This window comes from Vigna unguiculata, chromosome 7 (assembly GCF_004118075.2).
Source record: "Vigna unguiculata cultivar IT97K-499-35 chromosome 7, ASM411807v1, whole genome shotgun sequence".
NCBI classification, from domain to species: Eukaryota; Viridiplantae; Streptophyta; class Magnoliopsida; order Fabales; family Fabaceae; genus Vigna; species Vigna unguiculata.
The window spans coordinates 35,107,063-35,134,481 of NC_040285.1; the positions used below are offsets into that span (position 1 = coordinate 35,107,063).

Below are 27,419 nucleotides of genomic sequence, written 5' to 3' on the forward strand. Positions count from 1 at the left end.
GTACGACTAATTAGGTATTATGACCCGATAGCTAATAATTAATAGCAACGGAAATGATATATGCTGATTTATGTTTGTTTGGCTTTTATCGGTTGAATTCGAATTTAATGTGCATCTGTGTATACATGCACTCTTCTATTAATTAAAGAAAATGCAATCCCATAATGCTCAAATGTTATTGTAGAGGAATGCTGAATTTTGAAAACGGCGCATTTTTAGTATTACCAAACCGTCGAGGTTTTGTTGATGTTTTTGTTTATTATTGCTTGAGATGACAATTAACCAGAAGAAAACGAACGAAGTCTAGTAACAGGCATTATGTTACTGTGTGTACACTTTTTTCTTTGTGGTTTGAAAATGAAAAAGAAGCCAAAGTGTCCGAACAGTTGATATTAATGTTGTATTTTGACTCACTAAAAGTGATTGATTTTGTTCATTTGATTTTTTCTAAGCAACATGTGTTACCCAAGTGGGAGTTAACAAACCTGAGTTATTGGGTTCACACGAATTTAATTAAAAAAACTAAAATAAAAGTATATTTTTATGGATTTTTAACTCATTATGTAATTTAAATATGTAACTATTACATCGAGTTTGTTATAAGAGAAAATAGAGTGAGGGACAAAAGTTGTGAGTGTCTATGATAAAAAAATAAAATAACCCATTAGATAGAGTGAAGAAAAAAAAAAGAACAACCAATTTATCCTCTTCAAGTCTCTGCAGAGAAGCTATCTTGGGAAAATGTTTTATTTCTTATGTCATATAAATGTTTCTTCTGTTGTTTATTTAAGTATTTATTGGAGTTTGTTATCCAACTTTTTGGTGAAGAGAATAATGATATGTTAATTATTGGAATCTTGGTATGCTCATTAATTATTATTAGTGGAATATTTGACTGGACTATGTCCCGTAGATTTTTCTACCATATTGATACTTGTTCATGTTAAAAGTTTTAGTGTCTGCAGGTTCCTCACTTATTTGTTTCATGCATTTTATTATTTTACATATTATTTTATATAGGAAAGATTTGATATGGATTTTATTTCAGGTTGTTTATATATTAATTTTGAGATCTTTCCAACACAAACTTCGGATAAACTTTTTTCATAAACTTTTCTGTTATAAAAATTGAGAACAACAAAGATAAATTAATTTTTTTACAAGACAGTTTTCCTTGTCATCTAAGCAGATAATAAGAATTATATGAGAAAGCTTTTTCCAATTACTTGAACAGTAGTCTATAACCTTAATTTATGAAACAATCTTTCTTTCGTCACTCAAATTTGAGAGAAATACGAATTTAGTTTCCGGAAAACCAGAGTCGTGTTTCTAGCCTGATTCTTATTCTCTCATCTATATTCCCTAAATGCATGGAAAACTTTTCTGAGGATTTTCTATTTGGATTGGATTTGCATTGCAGGGATTCTTTCAGGAAACAATTCCAAAATTATCTCTCTTTTTACTTCAAATATTAAGTACTCGATTTTATACCCTAATTATGAAAAGGATGCAACGATATATGTACGACCTACTTGTTTTACCCAAATAATCAATTCTTGTTGTTGTACACATGTTTCAATATAAAATATTTTGTTGACATTATTTTAAACAAACATTCTAATTTTATATTAATTTTATCAAAACTAATAGTCCAAACTATAAAACAAACAAATAATTTTTGTCAAAATCCATCAAACTTTGAAATATGGGAAAGTTACCGGTTGATGTGAGAGAGTAAGTGGGTTAGTGGCACTATAGCATGACAAGAACGGTTCTTTCACATTTGCTTCCGATGGTTAAACGCAGCAGTTATGATTTGGCAATGTCGATGCCAATTCCATGGCCATAGCTACAGATGGTGCTCTTTGATTTGATTAAGGAAACATAATCATCATTTGAGAATGCAAATTAGATTGTGTTGCGGTTTGTTGAAAAAAAATTATGTTTTGTTGGACACAGCTCTTTTACCTTATAAAAGGATTAATATTAAAGATTCCCACTGCGATAAAGCATGAAAAGGATGTTTTGACTCAAGCGACATTATTGATGTTTGAGTTCAATGCTGGTGTTAATTACATGTGTTAGAAAATCAAAAGGAAAATTTAACATGTTGCTCGGACCCACAGTTTCAAATTTTAGTGTATATATTCATAAATAAGTAGTTATGACCACATGTGGAAGGGTCAACATCGATGACTATTCAGTGTCCACTCTTCACTCAGGATCATACCTTGCTATCCTCTAGTTTAAGAATTAAGTGATAGTTTGCTTCCATGTGCATTTTTTATATTATTGATTTGATAACCCATTCTTCTAAATGAAGAAAATTGATGATATAAAATTTATGAAAGAAAATTATATGAATCACGTGGTGCTGGAGCCTTGTAAAATAGTCCCTAATTAGAAAATAAAATGGGTAACCACGTGATTCTCCATTTGCCAGCTACATCACGATCAACATCATCTCAACTTGTAATTTATGTTATGGACAAGACACGAAACCAAATCTTTTTTAAATTGCATAGACTTTAGAAAACAGGGTAAGTGGATCATGCTTCAATCTTTGATCTAAGATCATTAAATGGGTTTTAATATCTCCAACCACTGCACCAGAAGAAAAATTTATGTGGGTCAAGGAAAAGTATCTTGTAACCTTCGTTGGAAACTAAGGAGAGGGAAGAATGTTGTCAAGGTTTAATATTTTTGCTGTTATTCTCGAGAGGGTTTTGGAATTGGAGGTAATAAAATGAATCAGCAATCTTAACCACCATGTTTGCTTATTGACAATTTTTGAAAAGAACATTCATTACCCGAGCGCAATCAATGAAACATTTTGGGTCGGTGCATGCAAGTCTACTTCATTAGCTTTCGGTCATATCACGAGCAATAACATTAAACTTTTCTTTTCCAATGGAAAAGCTTCTAGAGCTTTAACTATCATGTATTTGAATCTTTCAAATCTTAAACCTGATACATAGCCGTAGTATCTGATTCAAGAAACTTTGTTATTTTAATATATAAGAATGCAAGAATGTAAAGAAATTTGGTTTATTGAAATATTATGGAACGTTGACATTAAATTTCATTCCATACGGTTAAAAATTAGATTTTAAGTCTAACTCTATTATATAAAATCTAACTTTTAAAGTGAAGTTTTTATCCATTTATATATATTAAATTGGTTTTATGTTTAGTTCATGTAAAACTTTCAACACATCTATCACATTAACATAGACTATAAACCAAGACTCTAATATTATATTAAAAAGTAAATTTTAAACCTAATTCAATCCTACTAAACCAACTTAAAATGGAAGTTTCTACCCATTTATATACTTTAAATTTATCTTATTCCTAATCGATGCTAAACTTACAATATATTTTATATAGAAATTTTATTTTAATTTTACTTTTTTCACTGAATTGGCGAATTTTCTAATTTTTTAAAAGTTAAGCATTTATTCTCAATCAACAACATTAATTCATTAGGTGAATTTAAATGCAAATTACACATTAACATTAAATTCCTTAGGACACGGAACATTCAATAGCCCTTCTTTGTTAGGTTTGTACTTTTTTCTTATTTTTGTATGAAATTAATCAAATCACACCTCTTCAATTTTTTTTTCTATTTTATTTTATCAACAATTAAATAATTTATTTTATTTGTTTTTTTTTATCATTTGTATAACTTTTCTCTAAATCAAGCAAATCCTTGGTTTAAGCAGAGTTTGTATGGCATAATTAATAGAGATGACAACAAGCCCTGACGCTAAATGGAAAAATATTCTTAAAGTATAATTTAAATAAAATTATATCATGAAATTAGTTTTCATAAAACCAGATTTAATAACTTGTACAATACAATATAAATCAAAATAAAGTTAATTTGTCTTTAAATAAATTTAATTTCATAAGTTCAAATAAAAATCTAAGTCCATAAAAAAAATGTAAGTTCTTTTCATCCATACGTTTATTTTAATATCTTTATTTAAAAATTAATAACAATCAATAACATAATACCTGCATGTAAGTTAATACTATAATATGTATCCATTTTATTAACAAATAAAGAATTTATATATATATATATATATATATATATATATATATATATATATTTACTATTAGCATATATTTATTAAAAACAACCCTTTAATATATCCTTACAAGTTTTATCTATAAATATCCGTAGAGACAAAATATTTATCGATCAAACGTTACCTCAAAACAATTTAGTTTTATTTCATCCATTCGTATAATTGCAAATAACATTCGTAGCCCCACTGTAGGTACCCACACACAGAGGAAAAAAAAACGTTTACAATTAGGAGAACTAATAATTAAATAAATAATAATAGTTATGCATTAATATAGAAAACGAAAGAGAGAAAAAGGGTCAAGGTTATTTTCAATGTTCATATTACTTTTAGTTTTTAATATATATATATATATAAAATTCATTTTAGGTATGCATAAGCAATTTATACATGTAATATATAATTTTATTGTGTCACATCGTTATTAAATATTTTACACTAATTTTACTCCGATAAAATAAATTCTAATAAATTTTAAACAATTCGCAATTTTATATTTTAATTTAGACTTAATTATAATAAAATTTATTGTTCCAATGATTGGAATTTTTGTTTTCTTTAAAATTGAGTTGCTTGGAAAAGAAATTGAAAAAATTTTAAAACAACTTTGTAGTGTTACATAGGACCACTGTAATGGAAGAGTGGCTTAAAACAACCCAAAAGCATCTCTCACATTACGATTTCTTTGTTTGGTTATAAAAGATTGTATAACAATCTCTCATTTTGTCCCCTTTATTCTGTTAATGTAACACCCAGGAATTATATTATTTATATATATATATTTTTTTTAAATTGTTCCTATTAGACATATAAAACTGGACATGAGGGTTAATTACAGTTTTTTTTTTCTTGTAATCAACATGGACACTTATTTTGTATCAAATGCATAAAGGACACAATAAAGTGTATTTCTAAGAAACCGTACATTCATTCATGATTGGATGCTGACATCGTTTATATTTGAATATTTTATAAAAATAAATAAAATATTTTTCCCTAAAAATAGCTTATATTTGTGCAGTTACAAAAATAAATCTTACTTTCTTAAAAAGAAGTGTCTATACCTTAAAAAAAGATAGATGCAATAGGTAAGGAAATAAAACAAGTAATAATAAAGATATGGAATGAATGATACGATAGATAAAAATAAAAGTCAAATATAAATAAAAAATATCCGATTAGATAATTATTACATAATATTTATGACTAGTATTACTAGGAATTATTGATGGAAATAATAATTAATAGTTGCGGATTGTAACATAATGAAATACTGTTTTTAAGCCACTTGTATAATTATATATGCATATGAAAGGACGAATATTTGACATTTATGGAAGATCATGCTTCATTTGTATCCATGTGAATTAGTGGAATTGAAGAGCTACGATGATGATACGATATTTTGATAAACAAGATTAGAGATATATGTGTTTGTGAGTATTTGAATATAAAATTTATTTATAGTACATAATTGGTACATGTAAATATATATTTTAATATTTACTTATAAATGAGTTAGGTGCGATATCATATCATTATATTAACAAACAAGTTAATCACATTAAAAATTAAAATTTATTTTTTATTTCATTAAATTAATTTAATTAAAATTAATATTTATTTTATATTTTATTAAATTAAATTTATTTAAAATTAAAATTTAATTTATATTTAATTTTAAAATTTTATAAAATATATTTTTTATTAAATATCGGTGATCTACAAATACTCTGCAAATTTAAGAAACTCACATAAATTTTTTTATTATAAATTAAATAATAAATAAATACAAGATTTTAAAAATACAAAAAGTGTGAAGAAAATGAAGAGTAGACGTGGAAGCAAATTATAGGCGCGTGATCCCACACGTGACAAAAAGAAGCGAGAAAATTGAAAGAAAAAAAAAAAAAAGTTGTCGAAACAATGTCCATGCACACTCTTTCCACGTCCCCTTCGTTAGAAATTCCTTTCTTAGTTGGAACGCTGAAGATTTAAGGGACACGAAGAATTTCACTTTATCCTTTTTCCTTCACACGCACACACGCGCACCATTTTTAAAAGCAGAAACCTAATGGTGCCTTTGCCACTCCCTTCTCCTTAATCCACACCATCAAAATGGAAGAATTTGCACCTTCTCCTTCATCATCATCACTCTTTTCTCCTTCAATCTCCCACCTACTTTATCTCCTCCTTCTCTACCTGTAAACAACACAACAATAAACCCTCTTCCTTTTCACTTTTTTTTTTCTTTTCAAACTTGTCTATTTATTTTCCTTTACTGTGATGGGGGCTGGTGTTTCTTCACCTAATAGAGCTGAAGATGAAGAAGGGTGTGGTTCTCAATCATCAAGACCGAGTCTTGGTGATATCCCAGAGAGTTGCATCTCCTCCTTGCTCATGAATCTTGATCCACCAGATATATGCAAATTGGCTATGGTCAATAGGGCCTTTCACCGAGCTTCCTCTGCTGATTTTGTGTGGGAATCAAAGCTGCCAACAAGTTACAACTTTCTTGCTAATAAAGTTCTTGGTGAACAAAATATTGCTGCCATCACAAAGAAAGAGATTTATGCAAAACTCACCCGACCCAATCGTTTTGATGGCGGCGCCAAAGTAAGTTGATTACTTATTAATCTCATGCTATGGATCCATATTCTTCATTAGTAACTATTACTTTTGAGTTTATCATTCTTGATGGGTTTTTGTTCTTATGATTGTTGTAGGAAGTTTGGTTGGAGAAATGTAGTGGGCTAGTTTGTTTGTTCATGTCATCCAAGTCGTTGAAGATTACAGGAATAGATGACAGAAGATACTGGAATTATATTCCGACCGAAGAATCCAGGTGAGGGATAAATGGATATTTATTTTAATTGCTTCGATGTTTCTTTGACTTTTACATGATTTTGGACCTCTTCTTTTCTCTCTCTTCTGTTTGTTCTTCATTTATGTTGAAACATGGATTGAAAATTGAGGTCTTGAAATGTTTGTGGTCAAATCGTGTGTCCTGACCCGGGCACCGTTTTAGGTTTCTGCTTTCCCCTATAATTGCTTCTGTTTTCAGAAAAATTATTAGCTCGTTGAGAAGTCTTTTGTTTATTTTGCCTGTTTAATTTAGTGGAGAAATTGGGTTTAAATATTTTGTTTCTTATTTTCATGACACGACCAAGTTTTATAGCTTCAGGAGATTTTTTTTTTTAATAAAAACAAAGCACTTACTACATTAAAATATAAATCCCAGTTAATATTTGTTTTGTTAAACCAGTCATTGATATTTCAATTATGCTAAATTCTCTTCGCAAACTAACTATGGTTAGATTAGTGTAGTTTGAAGGTATTAAGTTTATTAAGTGTGACCACTCATTATAAATAAGACGTCTTTTACTACCGTGGAAAAATAACTCTTCTGTCATAAGAAGTAAAAGTCGTTTTTGAACAAAAGAAATATCGGGGAGGAATATATCACTTTATGAAAAGTTCCTAACTAAAAAAACTTTTCTTAATTCAGAAAATCTGCTTACGACGCCACAAGAAATGTAAAGAGTAAAATATATAAAAAATATGCATAGTTAGTTGAATAATTTATTTCTAAAAATCAAGAACAATGTCAACTTATTTTAAAATAAATCCCTGAAGAAAAGTTCAACTACTTAATATTTTACGAAGGTAAATAATAATTATTTAATGTAAAACGTGTTGAAGACATTTAACCAGAAAGAAAAATCAATGCTTGGCGTGTTGAACAAGTTCTTTGTCACCGTTGTGCTTAGTTAATAATTATGCAGCTTAAAAAATTCCATAATTAGTTACAGAGATGAAATTTTGAGGAATTACGAGGGCAACAATCAGCTCATGGTTAGATTCTCTTAGATTGGAATATTTAAAGAATGGAAAAGGTTATGGGTAATGCCATATTCTTGCAGACAAAACCTTTCGTGTTCAGACATTAATATCTTATTATAGGTAATTGAAGTGAAGAAAAAATGTGGCTAAGAAAAATACTACCCTAATCACTGAAAGTGACTTGTGTTGAAGTGAAAGTGATGTTAAATAATATAGATCTATTATGTCTAAGTCAGAGAAGCAATGTGGTATTCGTCATTAGCTTCATTGCTTCAAACAAAAGCTTTCTTTTCACATTTTTATTTATTTATTTATTGCCTCAGTAGCTTTTCCTCATAAATTAAACAACTTGGGATGGGATATATGCTTGTTTTTTCATTATGCGAATTTTTGGTGGCATAGGAAACTCCACTCAGTTACATTATGCTATTCTTAAAAAACTTATATTCACTTTTACTGGAATCTATGCAAAATCTAACACGTGCTTTTTTAAACATTTTAGAAATTATTTTTTGATAAATGTAAATTAAACATGGTGATTGTGTTTGCACGTGCAGGTTCAAGAGTGTTGCATATCTACAACAAATGTGGTGGGTTGAAGTGGTGGGGGAGCTAGAGTTTGAATTCCCTGTGGGGAGTTACAGCTTAGTTTTCAGACTCCAATTGGGCAAGGCCTCAAAGAGATTGGGCCGGCGAGTCTGCAACGTTGATCAAGTTCATGGTTGGGACATCAAACCCGTTCGATTCCAACTCTCCACATCGGACGGCCAGCACTCACTCTCAGAGTGTTACTTGCATGGACCTGGGGAATGGGTCCACTATCATGTCGGAGATTTCGTGGTCGAAAAGCCCAATGAACCAACAATTATGAAGTTCTCCTTGGCCCAAATTGATTGTACTCACACCAAAGGTGGGCTCTGCGTAGATGCTGCTATCATCTGCCCAACGCGGTTGAGAGAAAGACTAGAAAAAAGTTAGTTAATTATTATAGTTATAATTTACACAGTTTAATTATACACTTGTGTAAAAGAAAAAAAAGGCATTGTTTTATTTATTTTTTAACAGAAATTTGGTATTAGATGAAAGTACTCAAGTATAGCCCTCGTTTTTAGGTGGGTTTGAGTGTTGTTTTGGAAATTACGTGTAGGAATGACTAACTAACGTGAAATAATAATGCTAACTAGTGCAGTCACAGGGACTTCCTTGTGTTAGTTGTAATACAATTTAATTTGAGTGCATTAATAGTATAACTATTTTTTTAATATTTTTATTTAGTTATTATAGGTTGTCACTGTTTATTGATTTTCTTAACAATTATTTTAAAAGTGATGTTTAATATGATTTTTGTGATTACTTGAATTCAAGTCAAATTATCGATTTAAAATTTGGACAGATTATGGATTACGAAGTATTCAATGTGAATATATTTAGTGACTTATCTCTTGAAATATTAAGTTATTCAAGAGATTCACCAAACATTTTTCTATACCCATATTTAAGATTAAAGTTCTAATCATACTCTTTAGGAATGAGATTTTACGTTAACTACGTGGATTTACAGTATTTTAGATAACTTATTTTTTATATCCGTAGGTGGGATGATTATTTATTTATTTATTTAAAAAAGTAATGCAGATTAAAATGGGTAGATCGTTTTGACATAGAAGCCATGAATACATCTGAATTATAATCGGGTGTACAAAAATATTTCCAACAGGAAAATTCATCAAATGATGTGACGGAATAATTGGGTTCCTAGAAAACAATCTGGGAACAAGGTCCTGTATCTATTTTGTTACTTATTTTCAAACCTTCTATGTGATGTTTGTGAACATGCTGGAGTGGAAGGGCCCTTGAGTTGGACCAGGTTAAGGTTTTGGCAAGGAGATTGAGTTCATATAAACTTCTCCAGACCATATACCAAATTCTGCAAGGTTCATAAAGTGACAATAAAAAAGCTTGAGCCAGATGAAGCTGAAATGATGCAAAAAATTCATGTGATTAGGTAGGTTGTACCTTGAGACGCACTACTTTTCTAATGGCTAATAGCAAGCCTGGCATGAGACACTGCACATCTGTGATATCATGCTTCACAGAGTAAACCTGCAACAACAAGGGACTTGATGGTCAAACAAATGAAAAAATAGTGCTTCATGGCCAAGATTGAATGGAATGAGTTCAATTTATATAGAACATACATCTCCTGGACCAGAAAAGTGAACTGCTGTACTAGAAGGAAGTCCTGGAAGGACCAAGCTGTGAACACGAACTCCATCTCCAAGGACTTGACCCCTTGCCTAGCCTCACAAATAAAAGTAACATGTTACCTATGTATTTGATTTTGTATAAGTTGGAGCATGAACTGAAGCTGTTTTTATCCTTACCAGAACATCTGTTGAAGAGTCTTCTCTGTTATAGATTTGACCTATGTTGGAGAGATTGTTGGCAATTTGGTTTGCATCTGCCGATGGAAGATCCTGTTCACCAAGACCAATTCAGTATACAAAAGCTTTTAAACCTTTTACAAAAAAGCACTCTTAATTACTCGTATATGCCTTGTTTTCCCACTCATACAAAAACTCAACATTGTTACAACTGTAAACATAAAAAGAAATCTTACTTTTGCATTAGCCCTGGACTCCACAATTTCCACGTTGCTGTAATGGAAAGAAGCTGAAATCGCAGCTTGTTGCAGTAATATTGATCCTATGGAAAGGGTTGGTGCAACCAAAACACCCTGACATCAAAGTTAATCATACATAACCCACATATGAACAAATGGCTTAGGAAAAAGTTTAGACTAATGCTGCAACATTTGCTATTCATCAAATACGGAGTGTGCAATAACTAAAGACATCATACAACAGAAAAGAGTAAAGAAACAATGTCAAGTAAATATAATGTTGTTCTTATATGTCTCACCCCGTGCTCACCATGGTGGCCTTCTCGCAGAGTGCAGATAATGCAGCTACCGTGTCTAATTCGATTCGAGGCACGTAAACTATGCTTTTCATGCCAAATGCTGTTGCCTAATGAAGAAGGAATCAATGTTAAGTTCAGCACTTGGCACATGTGGAGTGGAATCAGTATCAAAATATAAATTCTCATGTTACAAGTCATGACGAATTTAGCCGAAACATACCAAATAAGCATTTGGTTCACAATTTACAAAATAACACAAGCATATTTGTAAATCGAATTTAGCTTCTATAGCTAGCCACAAATCAAACCTGTTTTACGTTGTCATATACTGATGAAGGGTCAGTGAAATCAACTACAACTCCCGGTGCCTTGGACTGCAAAGTGCTAATCAAAACATAATTCAAGCAGAAGACGTAAAGGAGAAAAAAAAAGAAGGAAATGTGTTATTGCTTCACATTACCTGAGATATAGAGCCCAAAATCAAAGTAAGGTCATTTATTATAGGTATTTCAAGGGGCTCTTCCATGCCACAGACCTAGAAGAATTGAAAACTATCTAAAAAAGGTAAAAGAAAAACTCAAAAAGTTGAGTTGGTTTGGCTAATAACACCAAAGGCAAAAAAAAAAACCTTTCCAATATCTTCCCCAACATGACAAGTATCCACAGCTCCTGCAACCTCCATTCCTCGAGCCTTAGTCACTGCAACTACCGCGGCCCTTCCTATATCCTTGGTTGCTCCATTAATCACAACCTGTTACAACAGAGGGTGTGTTGCATCGAATCAAAAAGTTGAATCTTTATATTGCATTACATTTCAGCTTATACCTTAATATTGCTTTGTGTGGGCTGCGCTGAGCAAAATATGAAACGTTTCTTCTTTCTGCTATTGACATTCTTAGAATTCAACAAGTTAGTTGTATGAAAGTGGCAGTTTAAGGAGGCCATGGCTACTGAAAAGAAGATAAGAGTATATATTTGAGGAGTAGAGTATAATCATGGCAATGTTTTGATAGATAAGGTGTTTGGGTGTTTTATGACCCTTAATTGGAAGGGATATAGTGACAAATGTTTGTCAGATAGCGGGCCCATCTATGAATGAAATGAAAAATCCAAATTTCATACTATACTAGACTTTACCTTCAAAAAGAAAAACCAGATAAATATGCTCTCCCATTTTATTCATAACAGTTCATCTTTCTAATTAAATAATTTTTACCGTACTTCTAAAGTTTGATTTAAATTTTAGTAACTTAAATTTCGTTAAATTTAATGTTGCAATGTTGGGTGGCTTGATACTGGTCAATTCAATCATGGCCCACAACGACAAGGAAATACAAAATATAACATTTTTTTAAGCAAAGTTCAATAGCCTTTTTTTTTTTAAATAAATACTACTACATGTATGTTATCTTTTAATATATGTTTCTTCATAATTAATCTTTAATGTACATTTTTCTTATATTAAATTGTACAAATCACACACGAGTTTTTACTTCATCGAGATTCGGTGACATCGAAGCGCAAAAGTCCATTGAGCCCATGTTGAAAGGAAAGGGTTTTACATTTGTAAGAAAGGCCAAGACAAAAAACTCATAAATGTTTTTTTTTTCTCTTGGGCCTATTATGTTTATAAGGCAATTTATTTTTACACCTCCGTGACCTTTTCTTGCATCTGCCGGATAAATTACGTTAGAAATATTCTTAATTGTATAATTTAAAAATTTATTTTAGATTGTATAATCTAAAATTTAAAATAAATTTTTAACTACAAAATTTGAAAATATATATTAAACTGTACAATTTAAAATATATTTTCAGATTTAAAAATATTTTTTAAATTACACAATTTAGAAAGGTACTTATATTTGGATTACATAATGTAAAACTATATTTTAAAGTATAATCAAGAAATGCATTCTGCATTATATAATACAAAATATATTTCAAGATCAAGACTCAGATATGAAAAGTCATTATAAATTGTAGAATCCAAAAATTTAAATACATTTAGATTTAAAAAACTATTTTAAATTGCTTAATTCAGAATGTATATGTGGATCAAAAATATATTTCAGATTTTGCAACATGGAATATCTTTTCTACATTATTTTACTTTTCCAACACCCAGGAGAGGTGCGGAAGGAACTATCGGGTGTAAGAAGCAATCGCCTTGTTCTAAGACAAGAGCCCAAGAACATCGGTTCATGAACAAGATTTTACACATTACGAAAGCAAACTGTAGAGCTAGTGTCATAATATTTTTTTCAAAAAGGAGAACCATATAAGAATCTAACCTACAACTTTAATTTTATTTTAAACATAATTCATCTTTATCTGGAGAAGCAATATAAAAAAGAAAAAAAAAGTGACCGACTTATTTGATTTTAAGAAAAAACTTGCAGGCACTTTTCATATCTGAGTCTTCTTGATCCGATCCAAATCCATCGTGTTAACACACAAGAAAGTAGAATTGGAATTTGAAGTTCTTGAGTAGATATTTTGATTTTTAAAAAATGGTGTTGCCTTTATTCTAACATATATTGTGATCGTTGTGAACAAGTTGGTGCACGTTGATTCGATTACCATCACATCTCTTCCTTTCGGCCTCAGCACACACATATACACACTTTTTGCCGCCGGTATCGCAGACATGCATGTATCAATGGATAACTCTATGCTTCAAAGTCTTAGGACGTTATCAACAACTATTTACACGCAGCACTGCTTTAATTGAATCTTTCAAAGAAGATAAACACCGTGCATAGTTTCTCATTTGATGTCACGTACACAAGAATATATAAGATAGATAAATAAATAACTAACACATGTTATGCTGACCCATTTGACTCAAAAGGTAAAAGGGACCAAATACACGCACACACATACTGATTCATAAAGTTAAAAGATATAAAGAAGGCTAATTCAATACAACTTCCAACTGCTGATCCTTTCTCTATATAATAATGTGGATGGATATATTTATAAGAGAAGTGTGCACATGTGGAACGTGAATATTCTTAATTTTAGTCATAAAGGAAAAATATATTGCATGCATCATGTTCAGCCGACACTAAAATATAGTGAAGCTTTGGTTGAATGTGCGGGAACACTCAGCATGTTTGATAGGGAAAATACATTCCATCCACTCCACAATGCTCTCGAGTTATATATTTATTCTAATTGGAACCTTCTAATATATGTGTATGTATATGCGTGAGTAAGATCAAATTCTGCAACCATTCATTCAACCAAAAGTCTAATACATATCCTTATCTCTTATGTGTATGCATGAAATAAATTATGAAAACTATAATGTCATGATCACTGTTTCTGCTTTCTTTGCTCAGCGACTATTTTAATCATCATGCTTTTAAACCCAATAAGTTGAAGAGAAGTCAAATGAAACTTATCCTTAGTCTCACTTTCTGGCCCAAGTTTTTTGTTTCTACTACCAGTTTCTGATAACAAGAATATAGTTTATCCAATGAACTCTAATTGATGACGTTGGATCTCTATGGATAAGCATATAGTTTATCCAATAAACTCTGGTTGATGACACCACAACACATTTTTTATTACTGCTAATATAGTATTCCATGATGGTTAAAAAGGATAATCTCCGTAAGTTCAAGCTTCTACCCTTCTATTATTCTCGTATCCATAATTTCTAAGAAAAACTAAATGCAAAACTTCCAAGTATGCCTCTTCAAAAGTCATCAAAAAGATAGAGAAGGATTTTTGATTATTTTATGTATAACCTAACTTACATAAAGAAAGCAGAAAAAGGTGTTTGTTATATGTGGCTCCCTTTGAGGAGGGAAAGGGAAAGGGAAAGGGAAAGGGAAAGGGAAAGGGCATCTGTCTCACATTGAAAGGCCACTCGTTCCTTATCTTATCGACCACCATTGATAGTTGGGCATGTTGGTTCCAAGGTTCCAACCTTGTCTGCATCAAAGGAAGCCACTACCTACGTTGTTGCCACTTATCCCGTAATGCTCCTGTCTCCTTTCCGCTCCTCACAACATGCATCGTATCTTCTTCTAATTCTACAACCATCCATTCATTATTTCAACTCTCTCAAAAACTTTCCCCCAGAATCAATACTTAAATCAAACCCTACACTGCTATAACTAACTGTCTACGTTTTCTTACCAAATCACATATCACTAATGCTGCCTAAATATTTAGGTACATTTTGGCTTATTAGGTTTTAGTGCTTTTCAAATATCACTTTTTCTTTTAATACAATACGCTTCTAGATTAATACAATTAAGAAATCATAACTAGCTTGCTAAATGTAATTGTGCCTACATATTTAGGTACATTTTGGCTTATTTGGCTTTCTGCTGCCATGCACAAACTCTAACATATTACTTTTTTCTTTTCTTTTTAATCATAGAATAATTATGATTTTATCTAATTATTTTTTTAAATAAATACTAAAATAAAACGAAATAAGTTTCACCTTACCCATACATTAAAATCAGTTTATATACTCAAGCTATCTTTTCCAAATTTTTTTGAGTTCAATAGGTTAACTTAAATTATAGTAAAAACTTGATTTATTATTATTTTTTTCTCATTTTCTATAAGTTATTGAAAACCTTACGTAAACTGGATTCATATTACACATATTTGAAGGAATATGAGTGTTCAATGAGTTTAACTTCAATTTTTTATCTTCGAATTTTTTTATCATGTTCATTTTTTTAAGATTGGAATTTTTTCTTTATATTTTAGTGATTGATTAGAGAATAAGTTTTAACTCTTATGCTTTGATTTTATTTTTAATATTGTACTTTTGTTTTTATTTGAAAAATAAATATGGATGGATTTTCCCCTTTTAAGTTAAAGAAAAGTTATCTTTCGATAACTAATTCTTCACCCACATTTACTTTACGATCATTATAAAAAAATAATAGATTTATTGACAAACAAAATCGGTTGGTAATCATAAAAGTTTATCAATAAAATCAAAATAATTGACAACATACCAAAGATCAAAATTTGTCAGTATAATTTCATCGATAAATTTTTTCAACGAATAAAAGAATTCGTTGATAATTACCGATTATCAAAATTTGATGATAATTTTATATTAAAAGTAAGGTGATTGAGTCTTCTTTCTCTTCTACTACTTCTTCTCTTATTCTTCTCATTCATTTACAATTAATTTATAATAAATATTTCACTGAATTTAGTAGAAAATTTAACACTTGTTTTACTAACGAAATTAATGATGATTAAAAAAATTACAATTATAAACTAATTTATTGATGAATTAAAAAAATGAGATATCGATGAATTTTACCACGACTAAATCAAAGGTCAAAATGACAACTTTGACATCTGTTTTATCAATAAATTTTATTGATAAAAATATTCATCGATAATATATATTGTAAATTATCAACATATTTTCTAAAAGATGTTGTGTATTAACATATACATTGTTAGTGAATATTTAATAAAATTTTAATTCTCAGATCAATCTTGCCGATCAATTTGTTGCTGACAAGTATTTTTATTGATAACTAAAATTTTAAAATTTATTGGTAAAATTTGACTGGTACACCTAATAAGTTTAACCTTACTTAAGAATTGAGATCAAATACAGTTTAAATATTCTTTCCTCCTTCCACCCTCTCAGATGTCTTTTAAAGAACTTCACGTTCCAAAGCGGACAATACATCGGAAATGCAGTGTTTGTCACTATAGATTCAAGATATTTTCTGCCTTACTCAAGGTAATTAGTAAAAGATAATTATATCGATAATTTAACAATTTTTTTAGAATTAAAGTAATAATAGTAATAAAAAAAGTAAATGAAATAATACGGTAAAATGATAATTTCTAAAATTGTATAGTTCTAAGAAGAAGAAAAACGTTAAAGTATCTCTTAGTAGAAGAACTTTCACGCTTATGCTTTTTTCAGTCTAATTATGTGAATGTTACAAAAAATAGTGTGATTGACCTGAACGTTTTTAATTTGAGAGACAAAGTAAAGGGAGATCCAACACAGGATGATATAAATTACGTAAAGTACTCACACTGTTATAAAAAAAATGTAAAACTTTGTTATAATTTTGGTTAAAATATCCTTTTGGTCTCTCTATTCGTCATGAAATTTCATTTTGGTCTTAACGTTTTTCGTTGTCTTAATTTGGTCCTCATTTTCTTAAAAATGACTCAATTTGGTCCTCACCGTTAACTTTGACCAGAAGGGATTAAAGTCAATGTCACGTGTCAATTTATGGTTATTTTGAATTTTTTTAATATTTTTTGAATTTTTTTTTTGGATTTTTTTTCTTTTTAACACGTGTCACTTCACGGTTGTGCCACGTGTCAAAGTGACTCAATTTGATCCATATATTTGTTTTTAATATCAATTTAGTCCCAATTTTTGTAAAAATGAAGCAATATTGTCCTTGCTCAAATTGACACTAAATTTACTTTTTTATAAATTTTATGGTGATATTCTTACTAAAATTAACGTTTTTATTAAATATTTCTATAAATATTTTAAATTAACTTTAAATTCTACACAAAACATTCGACTTTGATTTTGTTTTGAACTTGAAATTTAGTTCCTAAATTTATGTGTGACAAGTTATTTGATTTTTAATCTTTACCAAGTTTGTATAATATGATACACTTGATGTCTTTATATATGATGACAAAATTGTTGATTTTTGAAATTAAGTTTGGGGTTTAACTTTGTTTAATAATAAAACAAAAAAAATTATTTAAAAATATTTCTATAAATATTTAATAAAAATGTCAATTTTATTAAGAATATCATCATAAGTTGTATACAAAGATTAAATTAAGTCTCAATCTAAGGAGGGACAATATTGCTCCATTTTTACAAAAATTGTAACTAAATTGAAACTAAAAACAAATATAGGGACCAAATTGAGTCACTTTGACACGTGGCACAATTGTGAAATGACATGTGTCAAAAAAAAAATTCAAAAAAAAATTCAAAAAAATCAAAAAAAAAATTCAAAAAATATTAAAAAAATTCAAAAAACCAGAAATTGACACGTGACATTGACTTTAACACCGTCTGGTCAAAGTTGACGGTGAGTAGGGATGGCAACGGGGCGGGGCGGGGACGGGTTTCGCTATCCCATACCCATCGCCGCATAAAAAATTCATCCCCATCCCCATACCCAAACCCAACGGGTATCAAACTTTTTTCCCATCCCCATCCCCACCGGGTAACGGGTATAATCTCGTACCCATACCCGTACCCGTGTTCTAACTACTTCAATATTAATTTTTATAAAAGAAAAAAAATTACAGTAAAGAAAACATAATATTATGAAATATTCAATATTAGGAGGATTTTCTTCGATGCCAAATACCTTAAAATAAATTATAATTGTTTACATTTTATATTAGAATACCAAATAAAATTTCATGTGAACCAAAACATTTATTAAATTTGCAAACTACAACATTGATGAACTTAGTTGATAAAATTAAAAAATATTTCAAAAAAATATAAAAGGAAAACAAATATTCAAATTAAAATATATTTTAAATGTTTGTTTACTTCAATTTTTTTAATTCTAATGAATCTATTTTTTATACACTAATAAAAGTTATAATATATCACTTGATCAAAATGACACAAAGAACAAATAATAAACATAATAATAAAAGGAAAACAAATATTCAAATTAAAATATATTTTAAATGTTTGTTTACTTCAATTTTTTAAATCATAATGAATCTCTTTTTTATACACTAATAAAAGTTATAATACATCACTTGATCAAAATGACACAAAGAACAAATAATAAACATAATAATAAAATTTTGACATAGATTTTGTATCTTTTGAACTTCAATATATGTTGGATAGTGACAAAAAAATATTCATAGCAATTACATTAAATTTTTATATTGTAGTAAATAAAAGTTATTTATACAATTAAAGTGAAAAAAATTATAGTATGATTAATAGTGAGTTATAAAATAACAAATAATTAGATAGAATATATCGAAATATTATTATACATGATGAAAATAAACAATAAATAAAAATATTAAAAAACTAACAAATGTGTGTTTTAGAAATAATTTGAGAGATTATCGAAAGAAATCGTACAAAGGAAATCAAATGTATAATTAAGGTATGATAAAATGAAAAATACCTTCGAGAACTAATTATTAAATTATGTTTGAAGTGGTTAAAATTAAATAGAAATATCATTAGTGACCAAAAAATTTGTCATTAAATTACAAATAAATTAGTAATTAAATTAGTCACTAAATCAAGTACCGATTCGATCATTGAATCGGTCACTAATTTAGTCATTGATTCAGACAATAAATCAACTACTACCACCAATGACGAAAAATAAAATAGTGACTGATATGGGTTACTGACTAAATCAGTCACCATTTCATGTTTTTCTTGTAGTGAATTATCATATACTATTCCTAAATATCATTATATATATATATATATATATATATATATATATATATATAATTTTAACCACTTCAAACAGAATTTAAAGTGAAAAAATTATATTATGATTAATAATAAGTTATAAAATAAAAAATAATTAGATAGAATATATCAAAATATTATTCTACATGATGAAAATAAAAACAATAAATAAAAATATTAAAAAACTAACAAATGTGTGTTTTAGAAATAATTTGAGAGACTATCCAAAAAAAACAAATCAAATGTATAACTAAGGTATAATAAGACGAAAAATATCTTAGAGAATTAAGAAAACTTTTCAAATATCAACATATATACTTAATGGTTGAAAAATAACGAAAATTATTTTAATGAAACAAAAGAGTTCTTCAAATTAAACAAAAATTAATAATAATAATAAGTAAATAATTTTTTTTATATTACCCTAAATTGAGAGTATAAACATTCTCATGTGAAAGGAAAATTTATAATAAATAAAAATATTAAAAAATAATATAAATATTCGAATGTGAAGCATAATTTTTTTTAATTAACATACATCATTTTAACATAATTACATAAAGGTTATGATAAGATAAAAAATATATTGGAGATGAGAATGAGTTTCATGACAAATGAAATAATTAAAAGAAAAAAAAATAGAAAAAAAAAAAAATATATATATATATATAGGGGTTACTTGATTAATTGTGAATATTTTAATAATTTAAACGAGAATGGAGATATGGCGGGGACGGGTATTATGGCGGGTATATGTACATCCCCATACCCATCCCCATACCCAACTGAAAAAGTCGGGGATTCCCCATACCCATACCCATACCCAGTCAATGCGGGGATTCCCCGTCAAAACGGGGACGGGTTCGGGCAATACCCACGGGGACGAGTTTATTTGCCATCTCTAACGGTGAGGACCAAATTGAGTCATTTTTAAGAAAATGAGGACCAAATTGAGACAACAAAAAACATGAGGATCAAAATAAAATTTCATGATAAATAGAGGGACCAAAAGGATAATTTAATCTATAATTTTCAATTTTTCAATTGGTTGGTTATACTGAACCTTCAATAGATATAAAACATCAATTTTTGGATCCTTTAAACATCATTTTTCGCTGAGAACTAATAAGGTTGTATGAGGTTAAGAAAATCAAATTCAAAATCCACAATTTTAGTAGTGATTGATGTTAAAAACAAAGTAACATGTAGGTTGTTACATGAACAATTGACGAAACTAAATCCTAGCACTCTTCCATCATTTATGAAAGTAATTATGAGAGTTGAAACGTAAATAATGCCATCTAACTATAATAAGTTTCTAATTAACTTAATCTTATTATTCATCGTATTTAAGAATAGTTTTATGTTTAAATTAAACATTATTTAAAATAAATGTTATTGCAGGTAGTTTAACAAATATATTTCTTAAAATTAAAAAAAAATCAATTTTCTTAATTATTGTGAAATTGTTTTTTTTATTAATTATTTGACTTCATCAAAAAGTGTACATGTGGCTCTTATTTCATGGTGGTGTGATGGAACTAGAAGACTTAGAAAGTTGTTCATATGGGGAATTCCAATATCAGTTTTTCTTCTTATTTTTAATATATATATGTGTGTACCTATATATTAGGTGCCTAAGACCTATAAAGCTATAGCACATAGCATGTGTCCCAGGAATAAAGCAGAAGCAAAAATATGATTATTATAATTCATGGTAATCAGTATTGATAACTTGATATTTGCAATCTAGTATGTGTCAATTTGGCTCATTTAATGATGATGGCTTCAATATGTTTTGCTGTAATCATATGCTTATGTTCTCCGCAAGATAAGCATGAATTCGCAAACAATTAATGTACGCAAAAGTATAAGTATTTTGCTCTAATAACCCCAATGTTCTTAAACCCTTAAACAAAAATGTGGTATTTCATAAATTAGTTTAATTTGCATTACTGTATACTACTTTTAACCATTAAGAAAAGTTATTGTTGATTGACTTTTAAATTATTCATTATGAACGGATAATTATTTGTTTTCATTATATAATAGTTTATAATTCATTATAAACTCAATGATAAAGAATTGGAGAAAGAGAGGTGGTTACAGTTGTGATAATTTAGTTTTGTGTAAAGTTTATCCGATGGATCATTATTACTTTAACATCTCAATTAGATTCACATCCATAAAACATATTTATCATTTGTTATCATGAAAATGTATTAACTTACACAATTATATAATTTCAATAATTTTTTTTCCATTCTTAACTTCTAAGTTAAATTTACAAACCTAATAAATATTAATAAATACTAATAAATTAATTTTCTCTATTTTTTCTATCCATTTTTAAAATATAATATACTTAAATATATATTAATAAATTAATTTTAAGATTTTCAATCATCAAAATTTCAAACTATACAAATAAAAATTGTTAAACATATAACACATTAAACAAAAACTAAATAGGACATTCATCTATAACTGTAATGAGTTTCCCAAAAATAATCGCAACAATTTGAACAAAACAACCTCAATAATCGGATGAAAAATTGACCCACGAAAAATTCACCACAAAAGATGAAGAAAATCTTTGTTTTGGTCAGTAATGCAACCTCCACCACGCATAGCTTTGTTGCCAAGAAAGAAAATCTACGACACAACAATTTTCTTATACATAGATAAATAAGAAGGAGGTTATCTTGAAATTTAAAAGAGATTTATGTCATATTTGTCATAATCTTATGTAAAAGAACTTTATGTCCGATGAGTATAAACTTTGATATAAAATACCTTTTTTATGTCTCACGAAATTTTTTATTTTTATTTATTAAAATAACATCATATATATATATATATATATATATATATATATATATATATATATATATATATATATATATATATATATATATATTACTTTTGGATAGAGATAATTAAGTTATGCAAATAATTATTTGCATAGTAATATCATCTAAAAGTATTTTCATTTAATTTATTAGTCATATTACTATACTTGACTTTCTTACCTTATTTAATGGCAATGCTATGACACTATTAATAAATTGATACCCAAGTTACTGACTACTTCTTTTTGTTTTATCGGAATAAAAATAGCCTAAAAATATAAAGAATTACCGACTAATTTATTTTTATTCAAATCAATCATATCAATATAAATCTTTTCATTAATTGTTTTTTTCAATTTTTTAAGTATCTTTCGCTAAATTTAAACAATGCCGTTTTTTTCTAATTTACTTTTTTATATTATTTTTATTTACTCATCCAAACAAAATAAAACACTTAAAGCTAAGTAAAAAAAATGTAATTTAAAATATAACACATATTCTACTTTTCATAGGTGTCCATATATACTACATCAGTATTAATAACTAATAAAACATATATCATTTAAATATTCAGATAATAAAATTTGTAAAATTAAATACTAATCCTAATTTTATAAAAGTATAAAATTTAGCAATAAAAGATGTAGATACGATTTTTTTTTTATTTGAACAAATTATTTCTGATTATGGTCGTGAAGAACATTGGTGACAGGTTGCTCCTTTATTTTACACATAACTGACTGACACTGTGTATGGAACAGTTAACACACCAATCAGTAATCAGCATGTGCTTGCGCACATACCTGCATTCTGCACGTGTGTTGCTTTAATGCAATAATAACTGTGAGGTGTACGGTCTCGTATAAGAAACAAAATCATAATATTATTTCCTAAATACGGGGCATTATGTTTGGGATTCCTTCACATGCACAACGTACCCCTCCATCTTTATATAATTTATCTCCACAAACTATCTCTAATTATTTATTCTTCATTCCATTATATGGCTTTTATAATTATTAATTTTAATCGATACTTAACATATTATAAGATATAGTGAAATATTTTATAATTTCAACCGTACAAATAGTAATGCTTAAAATAATTTTAAAGTTAGAATTTCAAGAGTTGACTATTCAGAGTTAAGTGGTTAAATATTACTAATGAATGTAATATTAACCACATTTCGAAAACGCATAAATTCACCTTTTTTCTTTATCTTAAAGACAAATGTTTACCCCATATTTTTTTACAGAATAGATTCACTTATGCAAAATGGTGAAAGGATAAAGAAATGACCATTTGTATGAGAAACATAATGAAAGCTCAAGATAATAGTAAAGGGATTCTAAGATGAGAGACAGAAATAAAAGAGATGAAGGGACAGTGGTGTTGTGTTGTGTCTAGCTAGCAGGGACACATCCACCATATGACGAGGAACTACAATTTAAACTCTGTTTTTTTCTTTTTTATGTTTGACAATAAGGAAGTTATGTCGAAAAATTGAGAGATGAGAGAGTAATTTGGAGATTATATATAGATACAAATGTTGGCTTTTGATGAGTACCAAGAGGTCGAAGTTGACAATGCAATTGCGGCTATTCGAGGTGTCAAAAAGAAGTCAAAACATCACGTTTTGTTTTCAGCTTTAAAGGGTACCCACAGATCCTCATCTACGTACACATTTGCGTCTTCTACCACTTTTCACTTTATCTCTACCTCCCCAATCTTACATCCAAACAAAATAGTACATGCAAGGGTAATCAATTATGAAATCATAATTTTATTGACTTCTTATGATAATCATTAATTATAAAAGTCAATGTTTAATATGATAATTGATTAATTAATTCATCTTATAGAAACAGTCTGCAATAAAATAGGGGTCAAAGAATTAAAATTTATGGATAATTAACAATCAAGATTGCTCCTAAGTTTGTTCCGGTATTGAATTGATGACATACATAAATTGACATTAGTGCAATAATAAATTGTATTGAAAGTCAACGTTGATTGCTTATTTTCTGTTTCTGGATAATTAGAATTATTATATATTTTCTTTATAAAAAAATAAACTTTGGGCCTACATGGAGCTAATTCATTTATATATTTCTGTTTCTGAAAAAATAGAATTATTATATTTTTGTTTTGATAAAAAAATAAACTTTGGGCCTACATAGAGCTAATTCATTTATATAAGGTTAAATTATATTTTTAATCTCAATTTTCATAAAAAAATATCAATTTATTTTATTTATTTCAATTTAATTTTTATTTTAAAAAAATTTGATACAATCAAGTTTTTTTTTATTAATATTTTACAAATACCATTAAATATGTCAATTCGTACTATTAGAATAATAAACTATTAATCTCGATTTTAAATTAAACGAGAATAAACTTCTGAAATGAACATAAAAAGGAATAATAAATAATTTAATATCAATATATTGGGTCCTTTATATTTTTGTTCGTTTATCTTATGGTACAAGAGAGAGTGAAATGAAGGGAATAGGTGGATAATTTTTATGAGTCGAAATGTGAATTAATTCACTTGGATGTGATAGTAGGATTTGTACAATTGGGTGAGGTTGTACTTTTTTCTTCTTCTTTACACTGTTCTACATTTTATGCATGTTATCCGAAGGGAGTCTTCAAATTGGTACTTGTTATTTACTTTTTCATTTTTTTTAGTTTAATATTTTTCTTTAACTTTTATTTTCAAAATTCGAAAAATAGTAATTACTTTTTGTTATTTATATTGTTGTCTTTCATTCATCTTTAACTAATCTATTTAGCGATGTAAAAATAAAAATTATAAATATTTTTTTAAAATGAATTTTTTATTATATTTCCAAGTTTATGAAAAAAAAATCTCAAACTATAATAAGAATAACAAACAATCTTAAAAAATACATAAAAAAAATAAAAGGAATATTATATTATATTATATTAATTTAATGATATTTTATTTATTGGACCATTGTTAGGATGAATAAATATATTAGAGAAATGAATATAGAAACAAATGAATCTAAAGGTTGGATGTCTTATTTTTGGCAGCTGGAAAACAGCCAAAGCCGTTCTGCCGTTCATGGAAACACTAAAAAATTGCTGTTTCATCAGAATATCTTTCTCTACATATTATATATATATATATATATATATATATTAGTAGGACGGTAACAAAATAAAAATATAATATGTTATAGCTTTTATATTGTTAAATCTTCAATTTTAAATCTGTCTATTCACAACATGGTACTAAAGGATGTCATAAGTATCCGTCTTTAATTATATCTATGTATATTTATGTGTATATCATGTATGGATAATATGTGTGTTTGGAAGTTTAAAATATTTATGTGTATAATAACTATCATATAATTATATATTTAATGATTTTTAATTACCTCGCAATTATAAGCTCTACGTAGATAGTGATGAAAACTAATCTCTTGCCGTTGTCATTGACTTTGAACTGAATAAAAATTCCTTTGTCACTTCAACGACTCCAGTATGTTTTTCCCCTTACTTGAATATAGGAGTGCATAATTAGATCATCTCCGCAATGGTCAAAAACATTAAAGTACTAAATTTCTTTTGAAAGTAATTAATTGTTGCATTTCTTCAAAGAGTTACAAAAGTTGTATCCATAAAAAATATTTAAAACTTTTAGGTATGATTTTTTTTAATATTATAATTAATATGTTCGAAATATAAATATAAGTTTATAAAATTCTTTATTTATGCATGAGTTAGATTCGTATTTATTAATATTGTGTAACGATCTTTCATTAAAAGTTTTATCCTTGATATCAAAATCTCAAATAACTCTCTCTGAAAAGAATTTTTTTTTTCTTTATTAGGGTTTGGTTCATCCATTTTTTTATTATGAATGGAAGTAGTATTTGACCTTCCATTGTTGGGTTTGTTGTCAGGGTCAAAAATGAAATCTAGAATGTCACAGTACTCCTAATTTCAGTTAGAAGGCTTTTAATTTCAACACAAGCATGCTGAATGACTAAGATTATTTGTATTCATCGCCATAAAACAAATAATCCAAGAGTCAATCTGTAATTTTTCAACCACTTCGAAGCAATCATTGGACCGAATTTCTTTGTCGTTTATATCTGATAAATATATTATATAAGTCTATATTTAATTGACTCTTTTATTTACAGGCACCGCATATTATTTTTGTACCAGTAGTTATAGTATATTAAATTGGAACGAAAATAAGTCAACAAATAAACTATTTCTACGTGTTTCTTAATCTTCCCAAGCAGCAACTGGTTTCTTACACTCTAGTAGACTCTTTTCATTTATATTGTTTGTTATTAATAGTTAAATTTTGTTTTAAATCATAAAGTTAAATCTTATTTCTTACTTAATGCTTTCACTCATAATTTCTATAGCTAATAAAAAAAACACATTAACAATTTTCTGTTTCTGATAAGATTTAGGAAGTTTAAAAAATGAGAAAAATTCCACGTCATTACCTTATCAGTCTCATGTGACTGATAACCTTGTGATTAAAACAGGCTAGTGTTGTCGTTTGATGGCGGACAAAGTCCATAAATATAATATGAAAGAAAATTAATAACTGTTTTTATCGCACATGGTCCAGAACCACCACTTACACCAAACTTTAGCCAATTTACCTTACTAAAGTTTCGTTATTTATATAATTGAGATGCTTTGTAAATACTTGGTGCACAAAAAACTTTACAAAAGGGACAACAAACCAAACCGAACCAAATGATTAGGATCATATAACATGCCAATGTATATCGAAAGCATATATACTTGTCCTTTCGCATGAGCTCCGTAGAAAAGGAATTAGCATAATCGATCATCCACTACTTCAAAATCTTCAGTGTCTTTTCGAGAAAGTAACAGATAAAAGAAAGCAATTGTTAAATTTGATTCCCATATTCCAACACTACATATTATGTAGATGGCTAGATCTCCAACAACAGAAAAGGCCTCTTCATCATAGTTTTTCTGTCTTAGTTTTGCAGCAGATTTAGCTTAATTAATCTTCTATCAGAATCTGTTGCTATATATATCCACAAAGTTTGACATCTCATTTTGTGTACAATCCCTGGTTTTGTGATGCATCTTATTCTATATTTTAATAATATAAAAACAGCAAATCATGTCTATCTTATTCTATACATTAATAATAGTATAACACATGATCACACACATAAGGCACATTAACCATAGATT

At 28.2% G+C, this 27,419-nt stretch overlaps 2 protein-coding genes across 2 annotated transcripts; one reads left to right on the forward strand and one right to left on the reverse strand.

The window, feature by feature from the left end:
- The first annotated feature begins 6,093 nt into the window (after positions 1 to 6,093).
- Positions 6,094 to 9,161, forward strand: LOC114192065 (F-box protein PP2-A13-like). Its single transcript, XM_028081636.1, has 3 exons — positions 6,094 to 6,716; positions 6,827 to 6,945; positions 8,501 to 9,161. The coding sequence occupies exons 1-3, from the start codon at positions 6,387 to 6,389 to the stop codon at positions 8,919 to 8,921; spliced, it is 870 nt and encodes a 289-aa protein (XP_027937437.1). The 5' UTR covers positions 6,094 to 6,386; the 3' UTR covers positions 8,922 to 9,161.
- Positions 9,162 to 9,589: 428 nt separating this feature from the next.
- Positions 9,590 to 11,878, reverse strand: LOC114192064 (dihydrodipicolinate reductase-like protein CRR1, chloroplastic). Its single transcript, XM_028081635.1, has 10 exons — positions 11,691 to 11,878; positions 11,494 to 11,616; positions 11,326 to 11,400; positions 11,174 to 11,239; positions 10,877 to 10,972; positions 10,564 to 10,680; positions 10,328 to 10,420; positions 10,142 to 10,240; positions 9,960 to 10,046; positions 9,590 to 9,870 (listed from the first exon to the last, which is right to left on the reverse strand). The coding sequence occupies exons 1-10, from the start codon at positions 11,808 to 11,810 to the stop codon at positions 9,838 to 9,840; spliced, it is 909 nt and encodes a 302-aa protein (XP_027937436.1). The 5' UTR covers positions 11,811 to 11,878; the 3' UTR covers positions 9,590 to 9,837.
- Positions 11,879 to 27,419: the final 15,541 nt, after the last annotated feature.